The sequence below is a fragment of the Sturnira hondurensis genome, unplaced genomic scaffold, assembly GCF_014824575.4.
Source record: "Sturnira hondurensis isolate 20B ecotype Veracruz unplaced genomic scaffold, ASM1482457v3 Scaffold0004821, whole genome shotgun sequence".
Lineage (NCBI taxonomy): Eukaryota > Metazoa > Chordata > Mammalia > Chiroptera > Phyllostomidae > Sturnira > Sturnira hondurensis.
Window position 1 is genome coordinate 346622 of NW_028077452.1, and position 23842 is coordinate 370463.

Genomic DNA, 23842 nt, shown 5'->3' on the forward strand with positions numbered 1-23842 from the left:
ATCCACTGGACTAATGCATTTGGGAATAAAATTACTATGAAACATGAGCAAGGACCTCTGTGGTTTGACAGCATTTGAGTGGGGATACTCAGGAAGAGCATGGGGAGTCCAGGAGTAAATGGACAGTACCAACCAAGGCCAGCAAAAAAGCAGATAAGGACCCCAGGGAGGAGGGTCATCTGATGGCTGAGGAGCAGGGTTCACAATCACAAAGAAGGAAAAACAAGAGAGCCATCTGGGGAAGAAAGAAAGAATGCTAGCTTAGTATATCTAATGCATAACTGGAAAGTAAAACCTCAAACATAATGTGGACAGTTGTGTTTGGATTATATGGCTATTGAGCATCTGAAATGTGGTGAGTTCACCACAGATGTGCTATGAAATGTATGCAAGACACATATTGGATTACAAAACATTAGCACCAAAAGAAATATTAAATACCTTACTGATAGTTTTTTCTATTGATTACATGTTAAAATAAGATTGCAAATAGAGAACAGGGGACAGTGACCTGAGGGAAAAGGGGAGGAAATTTCAGGAAAAAAGGGGGAAGGATTTACAGGAACAAGTATAAAGGACACATGGACAACTAAGGGGGGGAATGGGAGGGAGGTGGGGAGCACTGGGGGTGCGGGCGCTGGGATGGGAGTAAAAGAAGAAAGAAAGTTAAAGAAACTGTACTTGAACAATAATGAAATTAAAAAATTATTTAAAAAATAAAATTAGCCCTGGCTGGTATGGCTCAGTGGATTGAACATGGGCCTGTGAACCAAACAACCATGGTTTGATTCCTGGTCAGGGCACAAGCCTGGGTTGCAGGCCAGTTCCCAGCAGGGGACTCACGGGAGGCAACCATACATTGATATTTCTTTCCCTCTCTCTCCTTCCCTTCCCCTCTAAAGACAAATAAATAAAATCTTTAAAAATATTTTTAAAAAGATTGCAGATGCACTGAGTTAAATACTCTAATATTAAAACTTATTTCACTTGCTCCTCTTTTTTTAAAATGTGATTACTACAAAATTTAAAGTTCTATGTGTGGCTCACACGATTTTCCTACTAATGCTGGTACAGATCAACTCATATCAGCAACTGAAGAAAGGGGAACAGAGACAGACCAATTAAATACACACAAGCCACACCTGAGTCCTGGAGCTGCAGGGAAATCGGGGCACATATAAGAATCACTAGTAACAATTTCAGGCAAGTTGGGAAAATATCAGCCCTAAAAATGGCGCTACAAAAGCAGAAAACAAGACCAAAAACAAGATGGTAATGCCACAGGTTTCTGGTTTAAGCTCTTTGTTTGAGACTTTAAGTCTTCTTTATTTTTAGTAAGAAATAAATGTCACTAAAAAGAAGTGTGAAGTGATTCCAAGTTTCTTTGAGAAATTAGAAAAATGGACCATTATACATAGGGAGGGAGAAAAGCTTATGTGATGATAATATTTAAAAAATCAATGAATATTACAACAAAGCTATGTTAGAAATCAATTGCACACACACAATACACAGACATACATGAACATTATAACAAGTGTTTGTGAGGATGTGGTGACTTCTTTTTGTTCTGTTTCCCTTTATTTTTAGTATCAAAAGGGGCAGGAGGAAAGAGGACAATTCTTCCTATTGCTTCAAAATTGAAGCAAGGCAGGTAAACTGTCTGTATTCTCTAGCCTAAGCTTCAGAGCAAATCAGAATGTTGGGATGTCTTTTACAAAGAAACCTGAAAGTTCAGGAGAATATAACTGAAGGGTAAGAATTAAGGTTTCTCTTGATGTTCCTCTTTGGAGGGACTCTTCACAGGATATTGGGAAGTCCCTTCAATCATCACTTACAAGAAGTGGCAAAAATGACCCCATGTACTCCAAACTTCTCCATATGCTATCAAGCTGACACCTCACAACAGACCTGAAATGTTCCAAATTCTCAGCAGGGATCAGTCAACATTTGGAAGGTGAATGTCAAAGCAATGACATGCCTTGTGCTCAGGGTGTTGAAGGTTTGGGATGTGGAGGAGAGATGGAGCCACAGAGATGCTGGATAGCACCCATCTGTTCTCTCTAAATACCCCCAAATGACTGTACTTACGCTAGGGTATCAGTCAAGGAGTCTGCTAAAATGAGTTTGAGAGAGTGGGTAGGAATACAGGTCATTTTCCTCACCCACAGCCAGGGCCACTAGTGGGGACCAGGAGTACCCTGCAGGCTGATGTAGACAGAGTGTACTGAGTCACAGCAACCTTTGAGGCAAGAGGCAGAGGTGAGATCTGGCACAGCAACCCAAGGAAAAAAGCAGATCCACATCTATCCTCATGGAACTCACCAAGCCCAAACTTATGGAATTTTTGGACACTTGACTTTAAAGCATAAAACCAAACAGATAATTACCAACATCTGGCTAAGGACTATATAATTAGGCTACATCATTAAAGCAGACATTTTAAAGTCATTCTGTATTCATGTGGCATAAACTTCTGTGGTCCTTCCCATTCATTTCCAGATTCATATCATTCATTCACACTGATTTCTATCATTCAGAACAGGGAAGAGAAACAGAGTAGGAACTAAGTGCCAAACTGGCAAATGGAGGATAGAAGAGCAGTCTGAAGGTGCTCCCACACCCAGCCTTCAAAAGCCAAAGGACAAATGGTATGGCCTCTATGAGGCTCTGTTCCCTGGAGGCAGTGACCTTGACTGCAGCACTGGTGGCAGTTACCTCTGAAGCCGCTGTACGAGCTGGGCCACCATGGTGTCCGAGATCCCAGGGCATGCCTCTTCTGCCAGGTAGATGGCCCCTCGCAGTTCTTCTATAGACCCCATGTTACCGCCACACGCTTGGCTCTTCTCCTTCAACTTGAAAGACACAAACGTGAAGACCATAGGAATCAACAAGCATTTTAGAGAGTAACAAAACATGTGGATCCATAACAACTCCAGCCACATGAGTAATGGCAGGGGCTCCTGCTTAGGACCCATTTCTTTCAATGAACAGCTTTCTGAATGCTGAGAACACTATGTATAGAAAGGTCACTACTGAGACTTAAGTCATCACCCTCACTAGAGTGAGCAGAGACAACTAGCTTCCTGTGCATCTTTTCAAAATGTGATGACGGCAATCTGTCCTCTTTTATTTTTCCATTTCAATCTAATCTTATACCAGAAAAGCAATTTTGAAATTACTAGTTTCCACACTAAAGTTCCCCTGTGGACTATCTAAAGCTTACTAATTAGATAAAACTTATTAATATTAATAATAATAGGCTGGTTCAAAGATGCCAAAAAACTGTCTTGTTGGTCCTCTTTTCTTAAATTATTCTATTTCATGTAAATAAGTACCAGCCCTAAATTCTGGGAGTCTGTAACATGCCTTTTAACACCTCTGCTCCCATGAGAAATCATGACAGTATCATGACCATCTGTTCAGACATCTTTCTCATTTTAAGGTCAAACTGTTCTCTTCTTGGAATGTGACTGTGAAGTGTACAGTGCCCAAGAAGAGCTGCTCAGGTCAAGGAGCAGCCAAGTCAGGACTTGAGGGCCACCTGGAACAGGCTCCAGTTGGCAGGTGCAGAGCAAAAAAAGACTTCCTCTCCAGGAGTTCTCCTCCTCCTCAGTTTCATGTTTAAGAAATAGTTTACAAAACAGCTTTGGCTTTTAAAGCTGCTGTGAACACATGCTATCATTCCCATCATCAGTCTCATTAAAGAAAAATAGTTTCTTCTTCTCTCTGCTAAAGGGCCATATAGAACAACAGGAAAGGCCTGGCCTGTGAGTTTACCTTTAAGTTTAGCTAGAATAAAAATGAAAGTATTATTCCATCTAGGATTACTCATTAATTCTGAATAATGATTTCAGAATAATTTCTTTATATGCCCAATAACAAATAAACAGCTTCAGATCTGTAAGAAAATATATGCATTTTTCCTAATTGCCTGATTGATCCCAGTAAAGTCACAATAAAGGGTCTCAGGAGAGCAAGAGAGCATCCAGAACACCTAAAGGACCAATCTTCCAAACAACATACAAAAAGAGCAAAGGAGGTCTTTTTTAAAATATATTTTATCGATTATGCCATTACAGTTGTCCTATTTCCCCCCTTCCTTCTCCTCCACCCTGCATACCCCCTCCCCCATAATTTCCCCCCTTTAGTTTATGTCCACATGTCTCAAGTTCTTTACATTCTATATTTCCCATACTATTCTTGCCCCCCCCTCTATCTATTTGCAAATGAAGTCTTATGGAAGAGCAATGGGATCCAGAAAATCAGCCAAGGCTAGAGCCAGAAAGCAACACAGAAGGGGCCTCTATCTGCCCTGTGTTGTTTAATTTTCCAACTAAAAGCAGTGTGTTCAGTGGTTACAGGGTTGGATCCTAGTCTGCCTGGGTGGAAAGCAGGGCCCTTAAGCAAGCTTATGAAAGCAGTTGCTAGGCTGAGAAAGGGGTGGGAACTTGGAGGAGAGGCTACAAGAGAGAGAGCAGGATGGAGACTAGAACACCCTGGGCACTGGCATGGTGAAGGCACTGTGGGACTGGGTTCAGGCCAAGGGGAGCACTTCCTTCCTACCTTTGACAGCCCACCTCAAGTCTGAAGGTTTTGTGACACAGAATCCCTGGAGAGCACTGAATCACCACACAAAAAGAAGTTGCTGTGACTCACTCTGAATTATGTTAAAGACCACCTGAGCCAGGAAGTGGACACAAGAAAATGAAAAGAAAGGGGTATTTCCAACTTTTTTCCACTCGCATACTAATCAAATGAAAAATAATCTTCTCTCTCACAAAATCTCTTCTTAAAATATCTCAAATACAGTATGCATATAGATATCTACTGGAGGCATATAGATACAGATATCTATATGCCTCCTTGAGAAGGAATAGGGAGATGGCACAGGATGCAGGCACAGAATAAAGAATTGAAAAGGACCCTCGCCTGGTAAACAAGTGACCCTGTTGGGTAAGGTGACTATTCTGGGTACTGATTAAGGGTTAGGGTTAATCTGGGGGCTCAATGGGAAGTATGAGGACTCCAGGGAACCTGGTGTCTCCTTTAAAATAAAAATTGACTTTTACACTGCCATAAATGTGTCTGAGCCAGACAGATCAGGTTACACCCAAATATTTTTGTTGAAAGCAGCACGACTGAAGTTAAAAACTTCTCTGGTAAAATATGGACTTAGTCTGGGTCACTGATGCCCTGTCTGTATACTCAAGGCGGTAACATGGTGACATTTCCAAGAGACTGCAGCCTTCCAGGAGCAAACCACACTCTCCCCTGCATGTTCTAACCTCCGAGATTCTACTAGCAGCACCATCACAGAAGGAGTGCCCTGCTCTCTAGTCCTTTTCCTCCTTTCTCAGCTCCCTCCCAAGGGTCAACTGGGTGTCTTACCTCTGCAAACAAAGGAGAAATAATTGTAGACAAACACTGAGAGAAAGGTCTCTTTGGGATGTCTTTCATCTTGGGGAAGAAAAAAGGTGATTAGAAATATTTAACATCCACATTTGCAAAAATTCCATAAACTTCTGATTGTTGCTATCGAAATATAATGTCTGCAGTGCTCTCTCTTCTATACAAAATCTGTATAGGACTGCTTTATTATCCTTCCCTGGACAACAAAGTTCCATTAGCAGTGACATGCAAAACCATGGTCTGGATTCCACATGGAAAGGTACTAGGGGTCCAGAAAATGGCACTTTGTGGATGCAGGCAATGCTGAATTGTATCACTGTGCTACCTACGTAGGAGGACTTGACCAATGAATCCTTGGAAATTGAGATCATGTCAGAGCTGGTGGCTGTCATAAAACAGTAGCCTACTTTTCACTTTTGCAAACTATCTGAACACTTAATGACTCATATCCACTTATCAAAGGACTTATCGTAACACCAAAGGACAGCCACTAGTCAACTCTAAGAAATTATACCCCTGTGCTTGAAGAAAATCCTAAAAACAGCTTTTCATAAACTTAAAACAGGCATAAAATCAATTAATCAAAATAAAGTTCTATATAACTATAAAAATGATACATTTGTTTTTAAGATTTTTCCAACTTCAATTGACACCCAGTATTATTTTATATTAGTTTCAGGTGCTGAGCATAGTGATTAGACATTTATATAATTTACAAAGTGATCCCCCTGGTAAGTCTAGTACACACATGACACCATAGTTACTACAATATTATTGACTATGTTCCTTATGCTACATCCCCATGACTATTTTATAACTGCCAATTTGTACTTCTTGATCCTTTAACATTTTCACCCAGCTCCTTAAACCTCCCTTTCATCTGGTAACTATCAGTTTATTCTATAAGCTGTTCTTTTGTTCATCTATTCTGTTTTTTTGTTTTGTTTTTAAAGATTTTATTTATTTATCTTTAGAGGAGAAGGAAAGGAGAGAGGGAGAGAAATATCAATGTATGGTTGCCTCTCATGTGTCCCCTGCTGGGAACTGGCCTGCAACCCAGGCATGTGCCCTGACTGGGAATTGAACTGCAATCCTTTGGTTTGCAGGCCTGCGCTCAATCTACTAAGCTACACCAGCCAGGGCTGTTTTATTTTTTTTAAATAAGATTCCACATATAAGTAAAATCATATGGTACTTATCCTTCTCTGTCTGACATTTCATTTACCATAAAAGCCCTCTAGGTTCATTCATGTTGTCACAAACAGTAAAAGGATGAAAATCCTTTTTTTATGGCTGAGTACTGTACATATGTATTACATCTTCTTTATCCATTTGTTTTTTGATGGGCAGTTAGGCTGCGTTAATATCATGGCTATAATAAATAATGCTGCAATGAGCATAGAGGTGCATATAGTCTTTCAAATTAGTGTTTTGGATTTCTTTAGATAAATATCCAGAAGTGGAGTTGCTGGGTCATATGGTAGTTCTATTTCTAATTTTTTTCAGGAATCTCCATACTGTTTTCCATAGTGGCTGCTACAATTTACAAGGGTAAATTGTACCAACAATGTACAAGGGTTCCCCCTTTTCTCCACATCCTCACCAACACTTGTTGTTTGTTGATTTATTGATGACAGCTGTTCTATCCAGTGTGAGGTGATATCTCACTGTGGTTTTAGTGACTTTAAATAAAACTTAACTTCAGAATTCTAGTACTTCACATGAATGACCCTATGTGCAAAAAAGACACAGTCCTGTCAAGAGAGCTTTAAAGTCATTACATATTTGAAACTTCACCCCACAACCCATGACTCCCACTATATGTCCAAGTGTCAGGAAATGCTGACTCCACAGGACAGCAGGACAGAGAGGAGAAACTAGCACTGCAGGTCTGACTCTGAGTAAGCAGACAAGACAAAATCTCTTATTGTCAATTCACCGAGAGCAAAATTCCAAAACAGGCTGCCATGAGGGATCACCTATCCCTCTAACAGTCACAGAAAAGTGACTGAAAAATGCTGCTGACTGATAACAAGCGTTAGTCACTCCAGTAACAACCAAACGTACCTTATTTCTTTCTAAATCTGATGGCTGAAGAGCTCCATTCTCAAGACATCCAAGACTCTTTGGATCTTTCTCTCGTATTGTGAAGATCCAGTCTCCCGAGTCACTCCCTCCAGCTGCTTGGCCATCTGTGTCCGTTTCCCTTAACACAGAAACCCAGGAGAACTCCATGACTAACTTAGCTCTGCAGGGGCTAAGACTTCATGGAGGAGACCCACTAGTGGCCTCTCAAATCACAACTCAGCATACAACATTGCCTGGCTACCATGTATGTCTTCTCTGTCTCACACTCATGCTCCACAGCTACATCCAATCTTCTCCACTCCCCACCAGTGACACCCACTCCCATTCCCTCTTGGGCTTCAGGAAAAAAGCTTGCCTCCTACCTCACAGAAAAGAGAGACCATCAGAATGTGGTTCCTATAACATCCCACAGTGCCAGCTGCATCCACACCCACCCCTCCCACCTCTTCCTCAAATGGAAAGCAGGGTCTCCTCCCCTGCAGAACAATCCTCTCCTCCTCTGACAGCTCCCTTCTCTTGGACTTTTCTCCCCTTAGGCTCCTTCCCATCCAAGATTCAAAATGCATTCCTTTTGCTTACTCAACACTGTCTCCCTTCACCTGCCACCAGTCTCTGCCATAGTTCTTGAATGTTACTATACTTACTGCCTCCATTTCTTACCTTCCATTCACTCTAAAACTCACCCCACCCCTGCAACTGCTATGGCCAAAGTCACCAAGCCTCTATATACCATTAGACAAACGAGTTACTGGTCAATCCTTATCCTGCTCAAACCATCAGCTGCAAATGATCCTGCTGATCACACTTAACCTCCTTTAGATGCTCCAGACTCCTGAGGCCACACTGTGTTTGAATTTCTTCTGGCTCATGTCATTCCCAGGTTCACCTTTACATTGGCATTTCCTAATACTTGGTCCTAAGCCTCAAGCCCTCCTCACTCTACAGGTATGCCCTGAATAACACCATTTATTCTCATGGCTCCAATGACCATTTCTAGAGTGGGGATTCCTAAATCTGTATCATCTACCAAAACATTCTCCTAAACTCTAAATCTCAGAGCCACTCTCAACTAGACACACCCTCTTGGTCATCCTGTCAGCAATCCAAACACACCGCACACCAAACTCAGTTTCCTGTACCCTTACCTCCAGACCAGCCTCTTTTCTAACATCATCATCTCGAAATCATCCACCACACTGCTGAAGCCAGGACTGTCTCCTCCTCCTTTACCCAAATCCATGGCCACATCTAGGTTCTCCGTTCATCTTTCTATCCCCATTGCTACCACCCTAATTCCTCAACATCATAACCTCAACAAATTCCAAATCAGTGGTTCTCATTCTTGGCTTTATAATCAATCACCTGGGACCTTAAAAAAACACTTGGGTTTCATGCCCAGAAACTTGAATTCAAATGGCCTGGCTTCCCTTCCTCTCTTATGTACTGAAATGGCTCCTAGACCTCATTCATCTCTTTAGCTAAAAGAATTCATAGATGTTTAACTTGACACCGTAACTTCGTGATTCAGAGTTTTTACAATGCCCAGCATCTACTAGAACACAACACAGTATCACAAAAACACACAATTGTTTATCTTCTTAAAATATACATGTAAAGCAGTTTCATCTGATCAGAATTTTGAGAACAGGAAGTATAACAAAGGCAAAAGAAACCAGGTCAAGTTCACTTTATAAAGTTTTATCACAGACTTCACACAGGAAAATCCCACTGACAACAAAAAGAGGCTAAGAAACTTCCAAATAGCCCCATACTTTACTAACACAAGGAGTGCAATCAACCTAGATTAACTAAGGAAGGGATGAGAAGGAGGATTTAAAGCCCACCCAAAGAAGAGACTAGAATAAACAGCCCATGCCCCTGCCCCCATGCCTGCAGCTTCAGGGCACAGAGCAGTCATGGACACACCATCTGGCTCACACGCACCTGCACGACTCAGGAGGAGCCAACTTACGTGTCAGAATCTTCAGAACTAGAGTCTTCATGGCTCTGTTCAGCCTTCCACCTCTTGTACCTGTCAATGAGCTCAGTCAAGTAGGAAGTTTTCTTTGCATTGCGTATTATAAACTTGTGCTTCAGTAACTCCTTAGCAGAAGGTCTCTGGAAAACAAACCACCAAACAAAGAAAACAGAGAAAGCATGAGATGAAGTCCCTACATTTTACTTGATTCTACCCCAAAAGTCAGACTTCTGCCTCAAAATAGCAACCAACCACACTAATACCTAAAGATCAAGTTCTACTTCAAAGTTTGCTCCCCTAAGACCCATTCAATGAATAGCCATTTAGCACCTGTGTGTGGGACACCATACACAATGTGGACATAGCATTTAGTATCTGATGTTAAATTCTCAGGAAACCATTCAATGAAAGCAAGAGAACTTACACAGAAAAAAGCATTTACCTAGAAAACACTCCAGAGAATTTCACAAAGGTCATTCAAAAGAGCTAGAGTATGCCTCCTAGTTTTTATAAAACATTTTATTACAAATGCTGGCAAGAAGAAAACATATTTTCTATTACCTTGTTAACTTTCTATATTAATGTTTGGCTCCACCCCCCCAAAATTAAAAAAAAATGTTCATTTGGCTCCACCTAGAAAAAACTAGAGAAGAGACAGAAGTTACCCTTTTCCTGTTTGCTGAAAGAGTGTCTAAGTTCTTAGTCATCCAGCTCTCCCAATTTAGAAATGCAGGTTTCCCAGTCTGCCTCTTTTGTGGTGGTCGGGGTGAGGACTTCATCCAGGCCCTGGACTAAGAATGGCCACAGCCAGACAGCATGCTTTGAACTTGGCCAAATCCTTTGCCCTTGAGGTTGGCAAAACAAATTATAGGGAGCATACTTCCCAAGGAAGTTGAGTGAAGCCCAAATTGGAAAAGGCAGCGGGAACACATGAGTCAAACTAAACTCACACTTATTCCAAATTACTAAAGCTTTATTAACAAGAGGCAGACATGTTTTTCAAATTCAAGCTTGTGTAAAACCTGGGCCACCTCAGGTATTTCTCTCTCCCAATCCAGGTGATTAAGAAACCCCAAGTATCTCAGAAGTGCTCACATTCTCAGCTTCTCATCCTTCTCTCAGTGTGTTTGGGGTCAAGGTAGGGGTAGAGAAAGTAAGCTGATACTAGCAAGTATTTTTAATGGTAAGATGTATACACGTATTGGGTGTATCTTCTCGAGTGCTGGTGCCCTGTGACTAGGAGCTAACATCAGGATACGAAGTTCGGAACACCATGGCCATGTAAAACAAACAGCCCCACCAATGCCTGCTGTATTCTGCATCCCCTAGCAGGAGTGTCCAACCTTTCCGTGTCTGTGCCACACTGGAAAAATAGTTGTCTTGGGCCACACATTCAATACATTGCAACACGTAACCACACATTAAAAAAATCTCATAATGTTTTAAGTAAATTTACAGTTTTTTGTTAGGCTGCATTCACAGCCATCCTGGGCCGCATGCAGCCCATGGGCCACAGGTTGGACACCCCTGCAGGAGGATCTTAGAATATGCTGCACACTCCTTTAATGCTCTAACAAACCATGGTGCTCTTGTAAAACTAATCGCCCATTTTTAAATAGGAGTAAATAAAAAGGGGTCCAGCTAACCCTGCTGGAAAAGTTCATAAGCAAAACAAGGACATATAGGGCCATACACAATACCAAAATATACAGATAGCTTTCAAAAAATGTCCTAATTCAGAGAGAAAAATAGGCTAAAGTTATGTAGTTGTTACTGCTACACAGCTCTCCCAGAGTTAATCAAACATAAAGAAGGAAGAAGAGGCGGGAAAAGAAGTGGGTGGTTCATTTACATTTTATTTGCTTTTCCTTTCCAGGCACATGCCAAGAAGAAACTGAAAACATTTATTCTAAAAAATTTAGCCATTATTTTTCAGGCCAGACTTTGCAATTACTAAAAAAAGCTTAATAGTTTATAGCCTGACTTTCCACCATAAACATTAAAAACTTATGATGATACATATAATAATAAGAACAGTATTCAAGCTCCATAAGGAATGAGACCCTAAAAGTCTGCAAAATAAATTGTAATCCTTCAAGAAAAAAAATAAAAACATATTTGCAATGCAAAGATACAATCTTACCCATTTAGAAAGAGAAAAAAACTGAGATTGTGAAGACAGCTGACATGACTGATTCAAAAAATTCCACTAAGATGTATCTAGACCAAATCAGGCTACACAGGAAGAGGTGCCTGCTCATTCTGATCTCATTAAACTCACAAAGCTTGGCTCCTTGTTCAAACAGGCTTCAACAAACTCCTTGAGGGGTTTGCTGTAATTTCCTTCCAGCGTTGGGGGATTGTTCTTTGGAATGAGGAATAAAACCTTCATGGGGTGCAGCTCAGAATGAGGTGGTTCTCCTTTTGCAAGCTCTATAGCTGTTATGCCCAGGGACCAGATGTCTGCCTGCAACAAAAAAATATCTTCAGAGACCTACCAAGTAGGAATAAATTCAAGCAGGAGTAAATTCAAATATATATACAAGATCTGTCCAGAAGATATCCAGTCCCAGCCATGTTATATGAAAAATAGAGACATTTATTGAAGAAGATAAAAGATACCAGAAACATTGTACATAGGACAATGACATCTCAGTCCTCTTCAAAGCAGGAACCTTGGGACCTCACACAGTTCTCCTAATTGCCCTATTGTATTTTTCTGAATCTCAATGATGCTCTTAAATCTCTTTCCTTTCAAAGGTGATTTTAGTGTGGGAGTGTGGGAAAAGCCAGAAGTCTGCAGGACACCAAATCCGGGCTGTAGGGGGACTGAGTCACCTGGGTGATTTGACGTTTACCAAAAACCTCTGCACAAGCTGTGATGCATGAGTGGGCACTTTGTCATGATAAAGCTGCCATTCACCAGTTGCCCATAGCTGAGGCCTTCTGAATCACTGGGATAGTTTCCACAGAGGAATGTGCAAGCTTAACGCAAAATTTGATGCAGATCCACTGCTCTACTCGCTCAGTCATTTTGAATGCCATGGCCACACAGTACACATGCTCACTCAATGGCGCCTACCACACCCCACTGACTAGTACAGTGAAGTCATCAATGTTCATATATGCACATTCCAATCCAGGTTACATCGATGCTATACAAACTGTTCTCGTTATATTAACAGCGGCTAGACTTTTTCCAAACAGACCTCATACTTCTTACAAAAAAAAGTACCTCTCAATATATTCTTAAGGTTTTGAAAACATTATTTTTTACCAAAAATAAAAAATATAAGCTTTTGGTTTAATTTCAAAATAGGCAACACACAGGAGAAAATTTAATATACAAAATATCTTCTATCTCTGAACTGAAGACAGCTTTTACAATTACTCCTCTTCCACTCACTGTAGCAGGTATAATGCATTCAATGCCAACTGTAGTCCCCCAGTCAGTCAGTAGGGTAGGCCATCAGAGGTGAGCAGAGGGCAGATCTGGGGAGTGGAGGTATGTTTGCCAGTTAAGTAATGCTTAGAACTAATGTAATGCTCTGAGATTGAGAACAGCCATCTGGGTCTTACTGTAAGTTTAAATGCTACCTCTACCACAAAAGTCTTATGACGTTAAGACAAAAGATCTAATCTATGAGCCTAGTTCCCTCATCTGCAAAATGGGAATAGCGACATGTTGACTGTGCAAGGTGCCTAACACAATACCCAGAATTTAATGTACAAACACACAAAGAAGTGGAAAATACTCATATAATGCACCCTCATATACCTATCACAAGAATTTAATAATCATTAACACAAGTTTTGTAGTATATGGCAAATAATAGATAAAAAATGTCATGACATTTTCCCCAAGTACTTCAGTTTGCCAATACAGTTTTTATTACTTATTAATATCTAAAATTAACATGTGTGAGAAGTAGCCAATCAATGTTTCTCACACCACCGTTTCCCTCCCTCTCCTTCTTTCTTCTTTCTACTCTCTAAAAATAAATAAAGTTTAAGAAAAACCTAAGATTTATGTTCCCTTTTAGTTCAGTGAGATGAAGATGCTAGTGAGGCAGATAAACCCTTTTCTTTTCCCAGCCTAATCTTCCTTTGTGAATCACAGTGCATACCCAAAGATGAAACTGATGGGGGCATGCTCTCATGACAATGATAAAAGAATGAACCCTGCTACCCGACAGCTGTTAAGCTCTACCTGTGATGCAGAGACCAGTCAGTCGTGAAAATGTCCAGAAGATACACAAAGAAAAATGGAAGGGAGAAAAGGGAAAGAAGCTGAATTAAATGTGTATAGCCGGAGACCACAGTGACCAAAAGCGCAAAGCAACAATGCTGTCAAAGAACATAAACTGTTCTGTCAGGGAAAACCTGTGTTGAGAACATGCATTCACTGGAAGGATATTCCACAAAGCAACCTCAGGAAAAAACCCTTTTTTTAGGCATTGCTTATAACAAGAGCTGCTAGCCCAGAGTTGAAACTAATGAAGGCGGTGTGTGTATGTGTGTCATACCCCCTAAGGCTTCAGCATCTGAAATCCTTCCAACAAGCCTTAATTCTCAGACACAGACATTATCCTTATCTGCAATTTCCCTACCTTCTGGGTCAACAAACCTGGGAAGTAAATTTCACATAAACATATTTTTACAAATTGTTTCTACTAAAGAGTCACTGAAAATTTTTAAGAAAATTTAAAAAAATGTTTAAAAAACCAAGTCACTGGTTATGACCCAAGCAAATGAAAGATTTTACTTTAAAAATAAACCAGAGAAAAAGGTAAAGTAATTAAAGGTCAGGTGACAGATTCTCTAGGTCCCAACCAAGTGTGCATTTCAGACAACACCTTTTAAAAATGTAATATACTTTATTTTTTTAAATATATAATCTTTATATTTTTTCCATTACAGTTTAGTCCCCCTACATTCCCCCACCCCTCAGCAATCACCACATTGTTGTCGATGTCCATGAGTCCTTTCTCCTTTTTACTCAATTCCTCCACCCCCTTAACTCCACGCCACTCACTAGCTGTCATATGTTCTCTATCTATAAGTCTGTCTCTTTTTTGCTTGTTAGTTCATTTTGTTCACTGGTTTCCCCATGTGACTGAAGTCATATGGTATTTGTCTTTCTCTGACTGGTTTATTTCACTTAGCATAATGTTCTCCAGGTCCATCCACACTACTGCAAAGGGTAAAATTTTCTTCTTTTTTACAACCAAGTAGAATTCCATTGTGTAAATGTCCCACAGTTGTTTTTTTAATCCACTCATCTACTGATGGACACTTAGGACACTTCCATATCTTGTCAACTGCAAATTATAATGCAATGAACAATAGGAGTGCTTATGTTCTTTCAAATTAGTGTTTTCGGTTCCTTCAGATATACACTCCCAGAAGGGGGATTGCTGATCAAAAGGCAGATCCATTTTTAATTTTTTAAGGGACCTCCCTCCATACTTCTTTCCAAAGCGGCTGTACCAATCTACATTCCCACAAAGAGTGCAAAAGGGTTCTCCTTTTTCCACATCATCACCAACACTTCTTATTTGTTGATTTATTAATGACAGCCATTCTGACAACTGGGATATATCACACTGTGGTTTTTATTTGCATTTCTCTGATTAGTGATGTTGAGCATCTTTTCACCTGTCTACTGGCCAACTGTATGTCCTCTTCGGCAAAGTGTCTATTCGGGTCCTTTGCCCATTTTTTTGTGTGTGTATGTTCAGATTTCTAAGTACTTTATAAATTTTCAATATTAACCCCTTATCTTATGCATTGGTGACTATGTTCTTCATTCTGTGGGTTGACTTTTTTATCTTAATATATCCTTTCTTGTGCAAAGACTTTTTAGTTTGATGAAACCCCATTTGTTTATTTTTTCTTTTTTCCCCTTGCCTGCAGAGATATAACCAATAAAAAAATTTCTATGAGCAATGTCCGAGATTTTGCTGCTTATGTCTTCCTCTAGGATTTTTATGGTTTTAGGTCCAACATTTAAGTCTTTGATCCATTTTTTAAAGTATATTATCTTGTTACAATTGTCCCAACTTTTTTGTCCCTTTACCCTCCTCTGCCCAGTATCCTCCTTCCCCCAGTAACACTCCCACTCACTTCATGTCCATGGATCATGCGTGTAAGTACTTTAGCCTCTCCCTTACTTATACTACTATTCTTAACATCCCCCTATTTTGTACCTACCAATTATGCTTCTTGATCCCTACACCATTTCTCCTTTTCAACCCCTTCTGCCTCCCAGTTTCCGTTCTCGTTGTTTGCTTAGTTTGCGTTTGTTTTTTAATTCAGTTATTAAGAGTTGTGAGTTTGTTCGCATTTTAGCATTCATAGATTTGATCCTTTTTCTTTTTCTTTTTTATTTATTTTTCCAATTTTTTTATTTATTATTTTTCAAGTACAGTTTTCTGTCTATTACTCCCATCCCATTCCACCCCCCATCCTCCCCCCTCCCTCCCATTTCCACCCTTCTCAGTTGTTGTCCACATATCCTTTATATACGTTCCTCTAAATACCTCCCTTATTTCCCCTGAAATTCCCTCCCCTCTCCCCTCTGGTCACTGTCAGCCTGTTCTCTATTTCATTGTCTTTGGTTATATTTTGCTTCCTTGTTTGTTTTGTTGTTTAGCTTCCTGTTAGAGGTGAGATCATATGGTATTTGTCCTTCAACACCTGGCCTAGTTCACTCAGCATAATGCTTTCCAGTTCCATCCATGTTGTTGCAAAAGGTAGGAGCTCCTTCTTTCTTTCTGCAGCATAAAATTCCATTGTGTATATGTACCATAGTTTTTTGATCCATTCATTTACTGACGGGCACCTAGGTTGCTTCCAACTCTTGGCTATTGTAAATTGTGCTGCTATGAACATTGGGGTGCATAGGTTCTTTGGGATTGGTGTTTTAGGGTTCTTAGGATACAATCCCAGCAGTGGAATTGCTGGGTCAAAAGGCAAGTCCAATTTTAGTTTTCTGAGAAAATTCCATACTGTTTTCCATAATGGTTGTACCAGTCTGCAATCCCACCAACAGTGGACCAGAGTCCCCTTTTCCCCACACCCTCTCCAACATTTGTTGTTTATTGCTTTGTTTATGATAGCCATTCTCACCGGTGTAAAGTGGTATCTCATTGTAGTTTTAATTTGCATCTCTCTGATAGCTAGTGATATTGAGCATCTTTTCATGTGTCTCTGGATCCTCTGTATGTCCTCCTTGCAGAAGTGTCTGTTCAAGTCCTTTCCCCATTTTTTAATTGGGTTAGTTGTCTTCTTAGAGTGAAGTCGTGTGAGTTCTTTGTATATTTTGGAGATTAAACCTTTGTCTGAGGTATCATTGGCAAATATGTTTTCCCATACAGTTGGTTGTCTTTTTATTTTAATGCTGTTTTCTTTAGCTGCGCAGAAGCTTTTTATTTTGATGAGATCCCATTTGTTTATTCTTTCCTTTATAGTCCTTGCTCTAGGGGACATATCAGTAAAAATGTTGCTGCGTGAAATATCTGAGATTTTCCTGCCAATGTTCTCCTCTAGGACTTTAATGGTGTCATGGCTTATATTTAAGTCTTTTATCCACCTTGAATTTATTTTGGTGTATGATGTAAGTTGGTGCTCGAGTTTCATTTTTTTGCATGTAGCTGTCCAGTTCTCCCAACACCATTTGTTGAAGAGGCTATCTTTACCCCATTTTATGATACTGCCCCCTTTGTCGAATATTAATTGACTGTAGAGATTTGGGTTTATTTCTGGGCTCTCTATTCTGTTCCATTGGTCTATGTGCCTGTTTTTATGCCAGTACCAGGCTGTTTTGATTACAGTGGCCTTGTAATACAGTTTGATATCAGGTATTGTGATCCCTCCTACTTTGTTCTTCTTTCTTAACATTGCAGCTGCTATTCGGGGTCTTTTATGGTTCCAGATAAATTTTTGAAGTGTTTGTTCTATGTCTGTGAAATATGCCATTGGTACTTTAATAGGTATTGCATTGAATCTGTAAATTGCTTTGGGTAGTATGGACATTTTGATGATGTTAATTCTTCCAATCCATGAACACGGTATACGTCTCCATTTGTTTGTGTCTTCCTTGATTTCTGTCTTCAGTGTTGTGTAATTTTCTGCATACAGGTCTTTAACCTCCTTGGTTAGATTTATTCCCAGATATTTTATTTTTCTTTTTGCTATATCGAATGGGATTTTTTTCTTGATTTCTGCTTCTGCTGATTCATTGTTAGTATACAGAAATGCCTTTGATTTCTGGATATTGACTTTGTATCCCGCTGTTTTGCCAAATTCATTTATTAGTTCCAGCAATTTTTTGGTAGAGTCTATAGGATTTTCCATGTACACTATCATGTCATCTGCAAACAGTGACAGTTTTGTTTCCTCCTTTCCGATTTGGATGCCTTTTATTTCCTTTTCTTGTCTGATCGCTGTGGCTAGAACTTCCAATACTATATTAAATAGAAGTGGTGAAAGTGGACAACCTTGTCTTGTTCCTGATCTTAGTGGAAAAGCTTTCAGTTTTTGCCCATTCAGTATGATGTTGGCTGTAGGTCTTTCATATATGGCCTTTATTATATTGAGGAATGCTCCCTCTATTCCCACTTTGCTGAGTACCTTTATCATAAATGGGTGTTGTACCTTATCAAAAGCTTTTTCCGCGTCTATTGATATGACCATGTGGTTTTTGTCCTTGCTTTTGTTTATGTGGTGTATTACATTTACTGATTTGCGGATATTGAACCATCCTTGCATCCCTGGGATGAATCCCACTTGGTCATGGTGTATGATCTTTTTGATGTATTGTTGGATGCGATTTGCCAATATTTTGTTGAGGATTTTAGCATCTATGTTCATCAGTGATATTGGCCTGTAATTTTCTTTCTTTGTTGTGTCTCTCTCTGGTTTTGGAATTAGGATAATGCTCGCTTCATAAAAAGAGTTTGGGAGTTTCCCATCATTTTGGATTTTTTGGAATAGTCTGTGAAGAATAGGGGTTAGCTCTTCCTTAAACGCTTTGTAGAATTCTCCTGTGAAACCATCTGGTCCGGGGCTTTTGTGTGATGGGAGTTTTTTGATTACTGCTTCAATTTCATTTGCTGTTATTGGTCTGTTCAGGCTTTCTACTTCTTCTTCATTGAGTTTTGGAAGATTATATTTTTCTAGAAATTTGTCCATTTCACCTAGGTTTTCAAATTTCTTGGCATACAGTTCTTCATAGTAATTCCTTACAATCCCTTCTATTTCTGTGGTATCAGTTGTAATCTCTCCTCTTTCATTTCTGATTGTGTTTATTTGTGTCCTCTCTCTTCTTTTCTTAATGAGCCTACTTAAAGGCTTGTCTATTTTGTTTATCTTTTCAAAAAACCAACTCTTGGATTCATTGATCCTTATAATTGTGCTTTTGGTCTCTATGTCATTTAATTCTGCTCTGATCTTGGTTATTTCCTTCCTTGTACTTGCTCTGGGCTGTCTTTGTTGTTGTTCTTCGAGTTCTTGCAGGCGTCGGGTTAGGTTGTTTGTTTGAAATGTTTCTATTTTCTTTAGGTAAGCCTGTATTGCTATGAACTTCCCTCTCAGGACTGCCTTGGCCGTGTCCCATAAGTTTTGGGTTGTTGTGAGTTCATTTTCATTTGTTTCCAGAAACTTTTTGATTTCTTCCCTAATTTCAATCTTGACCCATTCGTTGTTTAATAGCATACCATTCAGTCTCCATGATTTTGGGTGTTTTGGGTTTTTTCCTTTGGGGTTGGTTTCTAATTTCAGTCCCTTGTGGTCAGAGAAAATGCTTGGTATGATTTCAATTTTCTTGAATTTGTTGAGGCTCATTTTGTGTCCTATCATGTGGTCTATCTTTGAAAATGTTCCATGTGCATTTGAAAAGAATGTGTATTTAGCTTCTTTGGGATGAAGCGCTCTATATATATCAGTCAAGTCCATTTCTTCTAGAGTTTCATTTAATGCTGCTATATCTTTGTTGATATTTTGTTTGGAAGATCTGTCCATTTTTGACAGTGGGGTGTTAAAATCCCCTACTATAATTGTGTTGCTGTCAATATCTTTCTTGAAGTCTTCTAGGATTTTTCTTATATATTTGGGTGCTCCTATGTTGGGTGCATATATATTTATGATGTTAATGTCTTCGTGCTGGATTCTTCCCTTGAGCAATATGAAGTGACCTTCTGGGTCTCTCTTTATGGCCCTTTTTTTGAAGTCTATTTTGTCTGATATTAGAATTGCTACCCCGGCTTTTTTTTCTTGTCCATTTGCTTGGAAAATTTGTTTCCAGCCTTTCACTTTTAGTCTGTGATGGTCTTTTGTCCTGAGGTGGGTCTCCTGTAGGCAGCATATGTGTGGGTCATGCTTTCTTATCCATTCAGCTATTCTATGTCTTTTGATTGGAGCATTTAATCCATTTACATTCAAGGTTATTATTGATAGGGACTTATTCATTGCCATTTTTGTACCACAGTTCCTCTCTGTCTCTCTCTTTTCCTTCCTTTCCTTAAAGCAGCCCTTTTAGTATTTCTTGTAGAGCTGGTTTGGTGGAGGCATATTCTTTTAGACTTCTTTTGTCTTGGAAGCTCTTTATTTGGCCTTCTATCTTGATTGAGAGCCTTGCTGGGTAAAGTAGCCTTGGTTGTAGGCCTCTGGTTCTCATTACTTGAAATATTTCTTGCCATTCTCTTCTTGCTTGGAGTGTTTCCATTGAGAAGTCAGTAGCTAACCTTATTGGGGCTCCCTTGTATGTTACTTCCTTTTTCTCCCTTGCTGCCTTTAGGATTCTCTCTTTGTCTTGAAATTTTGCCATTTTAATGATGATGTGTCTTGAAGTGGGCCTCTTTGGGTTCCTCTTGAATGGGACTCTCTGTGATTCCTGGATTCGTGTAACTTTTTCTCTCATCAAATTAGGAAAATTTTCCATCATTACTCTTTCAAATAGGTTTTCTATCCCTTGTTCTTCTTCTTCTCCTTCTGGTATTCCTATTATTCGGATATTATTACGTTTCATATTATCTTGCATTTCTCTTAGTCCATCTTCATTCTTTTTGAGCCTCTTTTCCCTTTCTTGCTCTTTCTGGGAGATTCTTTCTACTGTGTCCTCCAACTCACTGATCCGATCTTCTGCCTCATCGATCCTGCTTTTCATTCCTTCTACTGTGTTCTTCAGTTCCGAAATTGTATTCTTCATTTCCTCTTGTCCTTTGGTGATAGTTTCTATTTCCTTTTTCATGTTGATATAGTTTGCGGAGAGCTCATGGTAGCTCCCCTCTAGTTTCTGGTAGCTCATTGTGAGCTCTTTGAATTTCCTGATAACTAGTGCTTTGAATTCAATATCTGATAGCTGACTTGCCTCTCTTTCATCTAACATTATTTCTGAGACTTCCACCTTTTCTTTCATTTGGGCATTGTTTCTTTGTCTTCCCATTGCTTATGAGACTCTTCTTGTTAGCTTCAGCTTCTTAAATTGATCTGTTCTGACTCCCTAGGTTTATGGTGTGAACTTCTGTGGTAGAATTCCTGTGAAATTCAGTGGTACAGTCTCCTGCAGGTATCTTGATGTTCTCTGCTTCCACCTACTCCTTTCTTTGTGTGTGTGTGATCAGCTGGAGGGGGAGGCAAAATGGTTTATGACAGCAGGAGAGTACTTTATGATATTTACAGTCACAGCTGGCAGAGAAGAGATAGAAGATCTTTAGGCTCTATATAGTGTTAACTGTAATCTTCAACCCAATTTGCCACCTCTAGGAAAGGATAGACCAAAGATAAGCCTCTTGTTGGGGAGGGAAGGCTTGTGAGTTGTATCTAGAAAGCAGTGAGGTTGCGGGTGGTCAGATTTTGAGGTAAGGTGAGAGTAAAGAATAGTAAATAGACGTAGCGTGTGAGCAAGTAGAGTTAATCACTACAGTAATAGAATTCAGGAACCTGTAAAGTGGGCTAAGACTGGAGAGATGTGTTGTGAAGTATTTACAGTGCTATAGAAAGCAACAAACAAACAAACAAACACACAAAAAAAGGGCAAGAGAAGTGAGGAAAAAGCAATAAGTTTGGGGTGAAATGAAGAGGGACTAAAACAGGAAAAAAGAAAGGAGAGGAACAGAGTACTGAAAGATACAGCAACAATAAAATTAAAAAATATATACGATTACTGAAAAAAGTTTAAAAATAAAAGTAAAAAACAAAAACAAAAAAACAAAAAAAACCCAACAACAAAAACTCCTTCCTTGTTGGTTTCAAACTGTCCAATCCGGTTTTTCTGGTTTCGGTGGGACCCCTCTGTGGGCTGGGTTGTAGGCCCAGGCGCACACCCGCCCACCAGCCAGGCTACCAGACTGGGGTGCAGGCGCCCGCCCACCTGACAGGCTGCCTTGGTCCCACGGGATCTGGTACTGTCCTGTGGCTGGGTGAGAAGCAAGTCAAGCTGCCTTCACAGAACACCTCAGTCCACTTTCCAGTAAAAACTTCTCCAGAAAGCGTGCCTCTCAGCCCAGCCCAATCCCCAACCTGACTGGTTAGGACAATGCTCCTCTCAAATTTCCTGGGCTGGCAGGATGGTGGGCTGGCGACCACAGAGATCGCAACTGAACACGGCCCCCTGTCCTTGCCACCCTCCCTGCACACCTAGGCAGACAAGTCTCTGCCACCCAGCCCCTCCTAGATGGTGAGGGAGGGAGCCAGCTCTTCCAGGGACCCTGGAGCCGGCCCAATCCTCCAGTGGGTGCTGGGCTCCCTATGAGTCCTCCATGGCACTGGCCAGAGACGGAAGCCTCTACACCCCTAACACAGCGGCAGCGGCGGCTCTGAGGCGTTTTGGGCTGGCCCAGGGCAGCCGGTCCTGCCACTGCCGCTTTTCCCGCTGAGTCCTCTGTGGCAGACGCCCCGATTCCTGCCGTAGACAGAAGCCTCTGGGCCCTGGAAGCTGCTCTGAGGTCTTTTCGCGCCGGCCAATGGCTGCTGGTCTTGCCGCTGTTGCTTTTGACTTTACTCTGGGGTGCCTGGCTCCCGAGGGCAGCCAGCCCTGCCACTGCCGCTTTTGTCCTTACTCACAGGTGCCGGGGCCCCCATGAGTCCTCTGTGTCAGACGCCCCTGTCGCTGGGCGCAGGGGGAAGCCTCTGTGCCCCGACCGCTGAGGCAGCCAAGGCTCCAAGGTCTTTATGCGCCAGCCAATGGCTGCCGTCCTGCCGCCGCCGCCACCACTGCCGCTGCCCTTGACTTTTCTCAGGGTTGCCAGGCTCCCGATGAGTTCTCCGTGGCAGACACCCTTGTCACTGGGCACAGACGGAAGGAAGCCTCTGGGCTTCAACCGCTGCAGCAGCCGCGGCTCCGAGGTCTTTACGTGCAGGGTAATGGCTGCCACCGGTCTGACCGCCTCCGTCCTTACTTGCGTCCCCGAGACCCCAAGGACCTCTAGCTGTCTGGTTCGTCACTATCTCTGGTCTCTTATTTTCATAAATGCTGGGGAATTGTTGGTTGGGGAATTGATTGCGCTGTTCTTCTGTATATCTGCCAGGATTTTCCCCCAAGTGTAGGAGAACTGCAGTCGCTCCGTCCTACTCCGCCGCCATTTTCTCTCCTCAGTCCAAATCTGATCCTTTTTCTTAAGTAAGTCCCTTAAATATTTCACATAATGGCTTGGTGATGAATTCCTTTAGCTATACCTTTTCTGGGAAGCACTTTATCTGCCCTTCTACTCTAAATGAAAGCTTTGCTGGGTAGAGGTCCTTGGATGTAGGTCCTTGCCTTTCATGACTTTGAATACTTCTTGTCAGCCCCTTCTTACCTGCAAAATTTCTTTTGAGAAATCAGCTCAGTCTTATGGGGATTCCTTTGTAGGTAACTCTCTGCTTTTCTCGCTGCTTTTAAGATTCTCTCTTTATCTTTAAAAATTGGAATTTTAATTATGTGTCTTAGTGTGGTCCTCTTTGGGTCCAACTTGATTGGGACTTTCTGTGCTTCCTGGACTTGTATGTCTATTTCCTCTGCCAAATTAAGGAAGTTTTCTTGCATTATTTTTTCAAATAGATTTCCAATATCTTGCTCTTTCTCTCCTTCTTTGGCACTGCTATGATGGAGTCCGAACTCCATGGAAGATTAGCTGTGCAGGGCTTGGGTGGCAGTACACCAATGTGGACTGTAGCTGTTCACTGGGTACACTGGCCCTGGAGTGTCCCAGGTGGTGCAGGCCAAGGTGAACACCTACCTGTGTTTTGCCTGAGGCCATTCTCCCTGAGCTGTAAAACAATCTGAGAAGGCTGAAGCTTTTAGTGGGCTTGGAGATTCTCAGACAAAGTCAGGCTGTGAATCTAAGTTGGCTGCTGCTACTGCCCGGCCTGGAGCTCACTGAG

At 40.9% G+C, this 23842-nt stretch overlaps 1 protein-coding gene across 5 annotated transcripts in view; it reads right to left on the reverse strand.

Moving 5' to 3' along the window:
- Positions 1-23842, reverse strand: part of STK24 (serine/threonine kinase 24) — a 120714-nt gene that overhangs the window by 2668 nt on the left and 94204 nt on the right. For 4 of the 5 annotated variants that reach the window (XM_037046067.1, XM_037046064.1, XM_037046069.1 and 1 more), the window contains 5 exons: positions 11760-11945; positions 9473-9618; positions 7480-7618; positions 5392-5460; positions 2719-2855 (listed from right to left, as the gene is read on the reverse strand). In XM_037046067.1, coding sequence (XP_036901962.1) covers positions 2719-2855; positions 5392-5460; positions 7480-7618; positions 9473-9618; positions 11760-11945 — 677 coding nt within the window. The remainder of the gene's footprint in view (positions 1-2718; positions 2856-5391; positions 5461-7479; positions 7619-9472; positions 9619-11759; positions 11946-23842) is intronic. The other variant, XM_037046066.1, reaches the window with a different exon arrangement.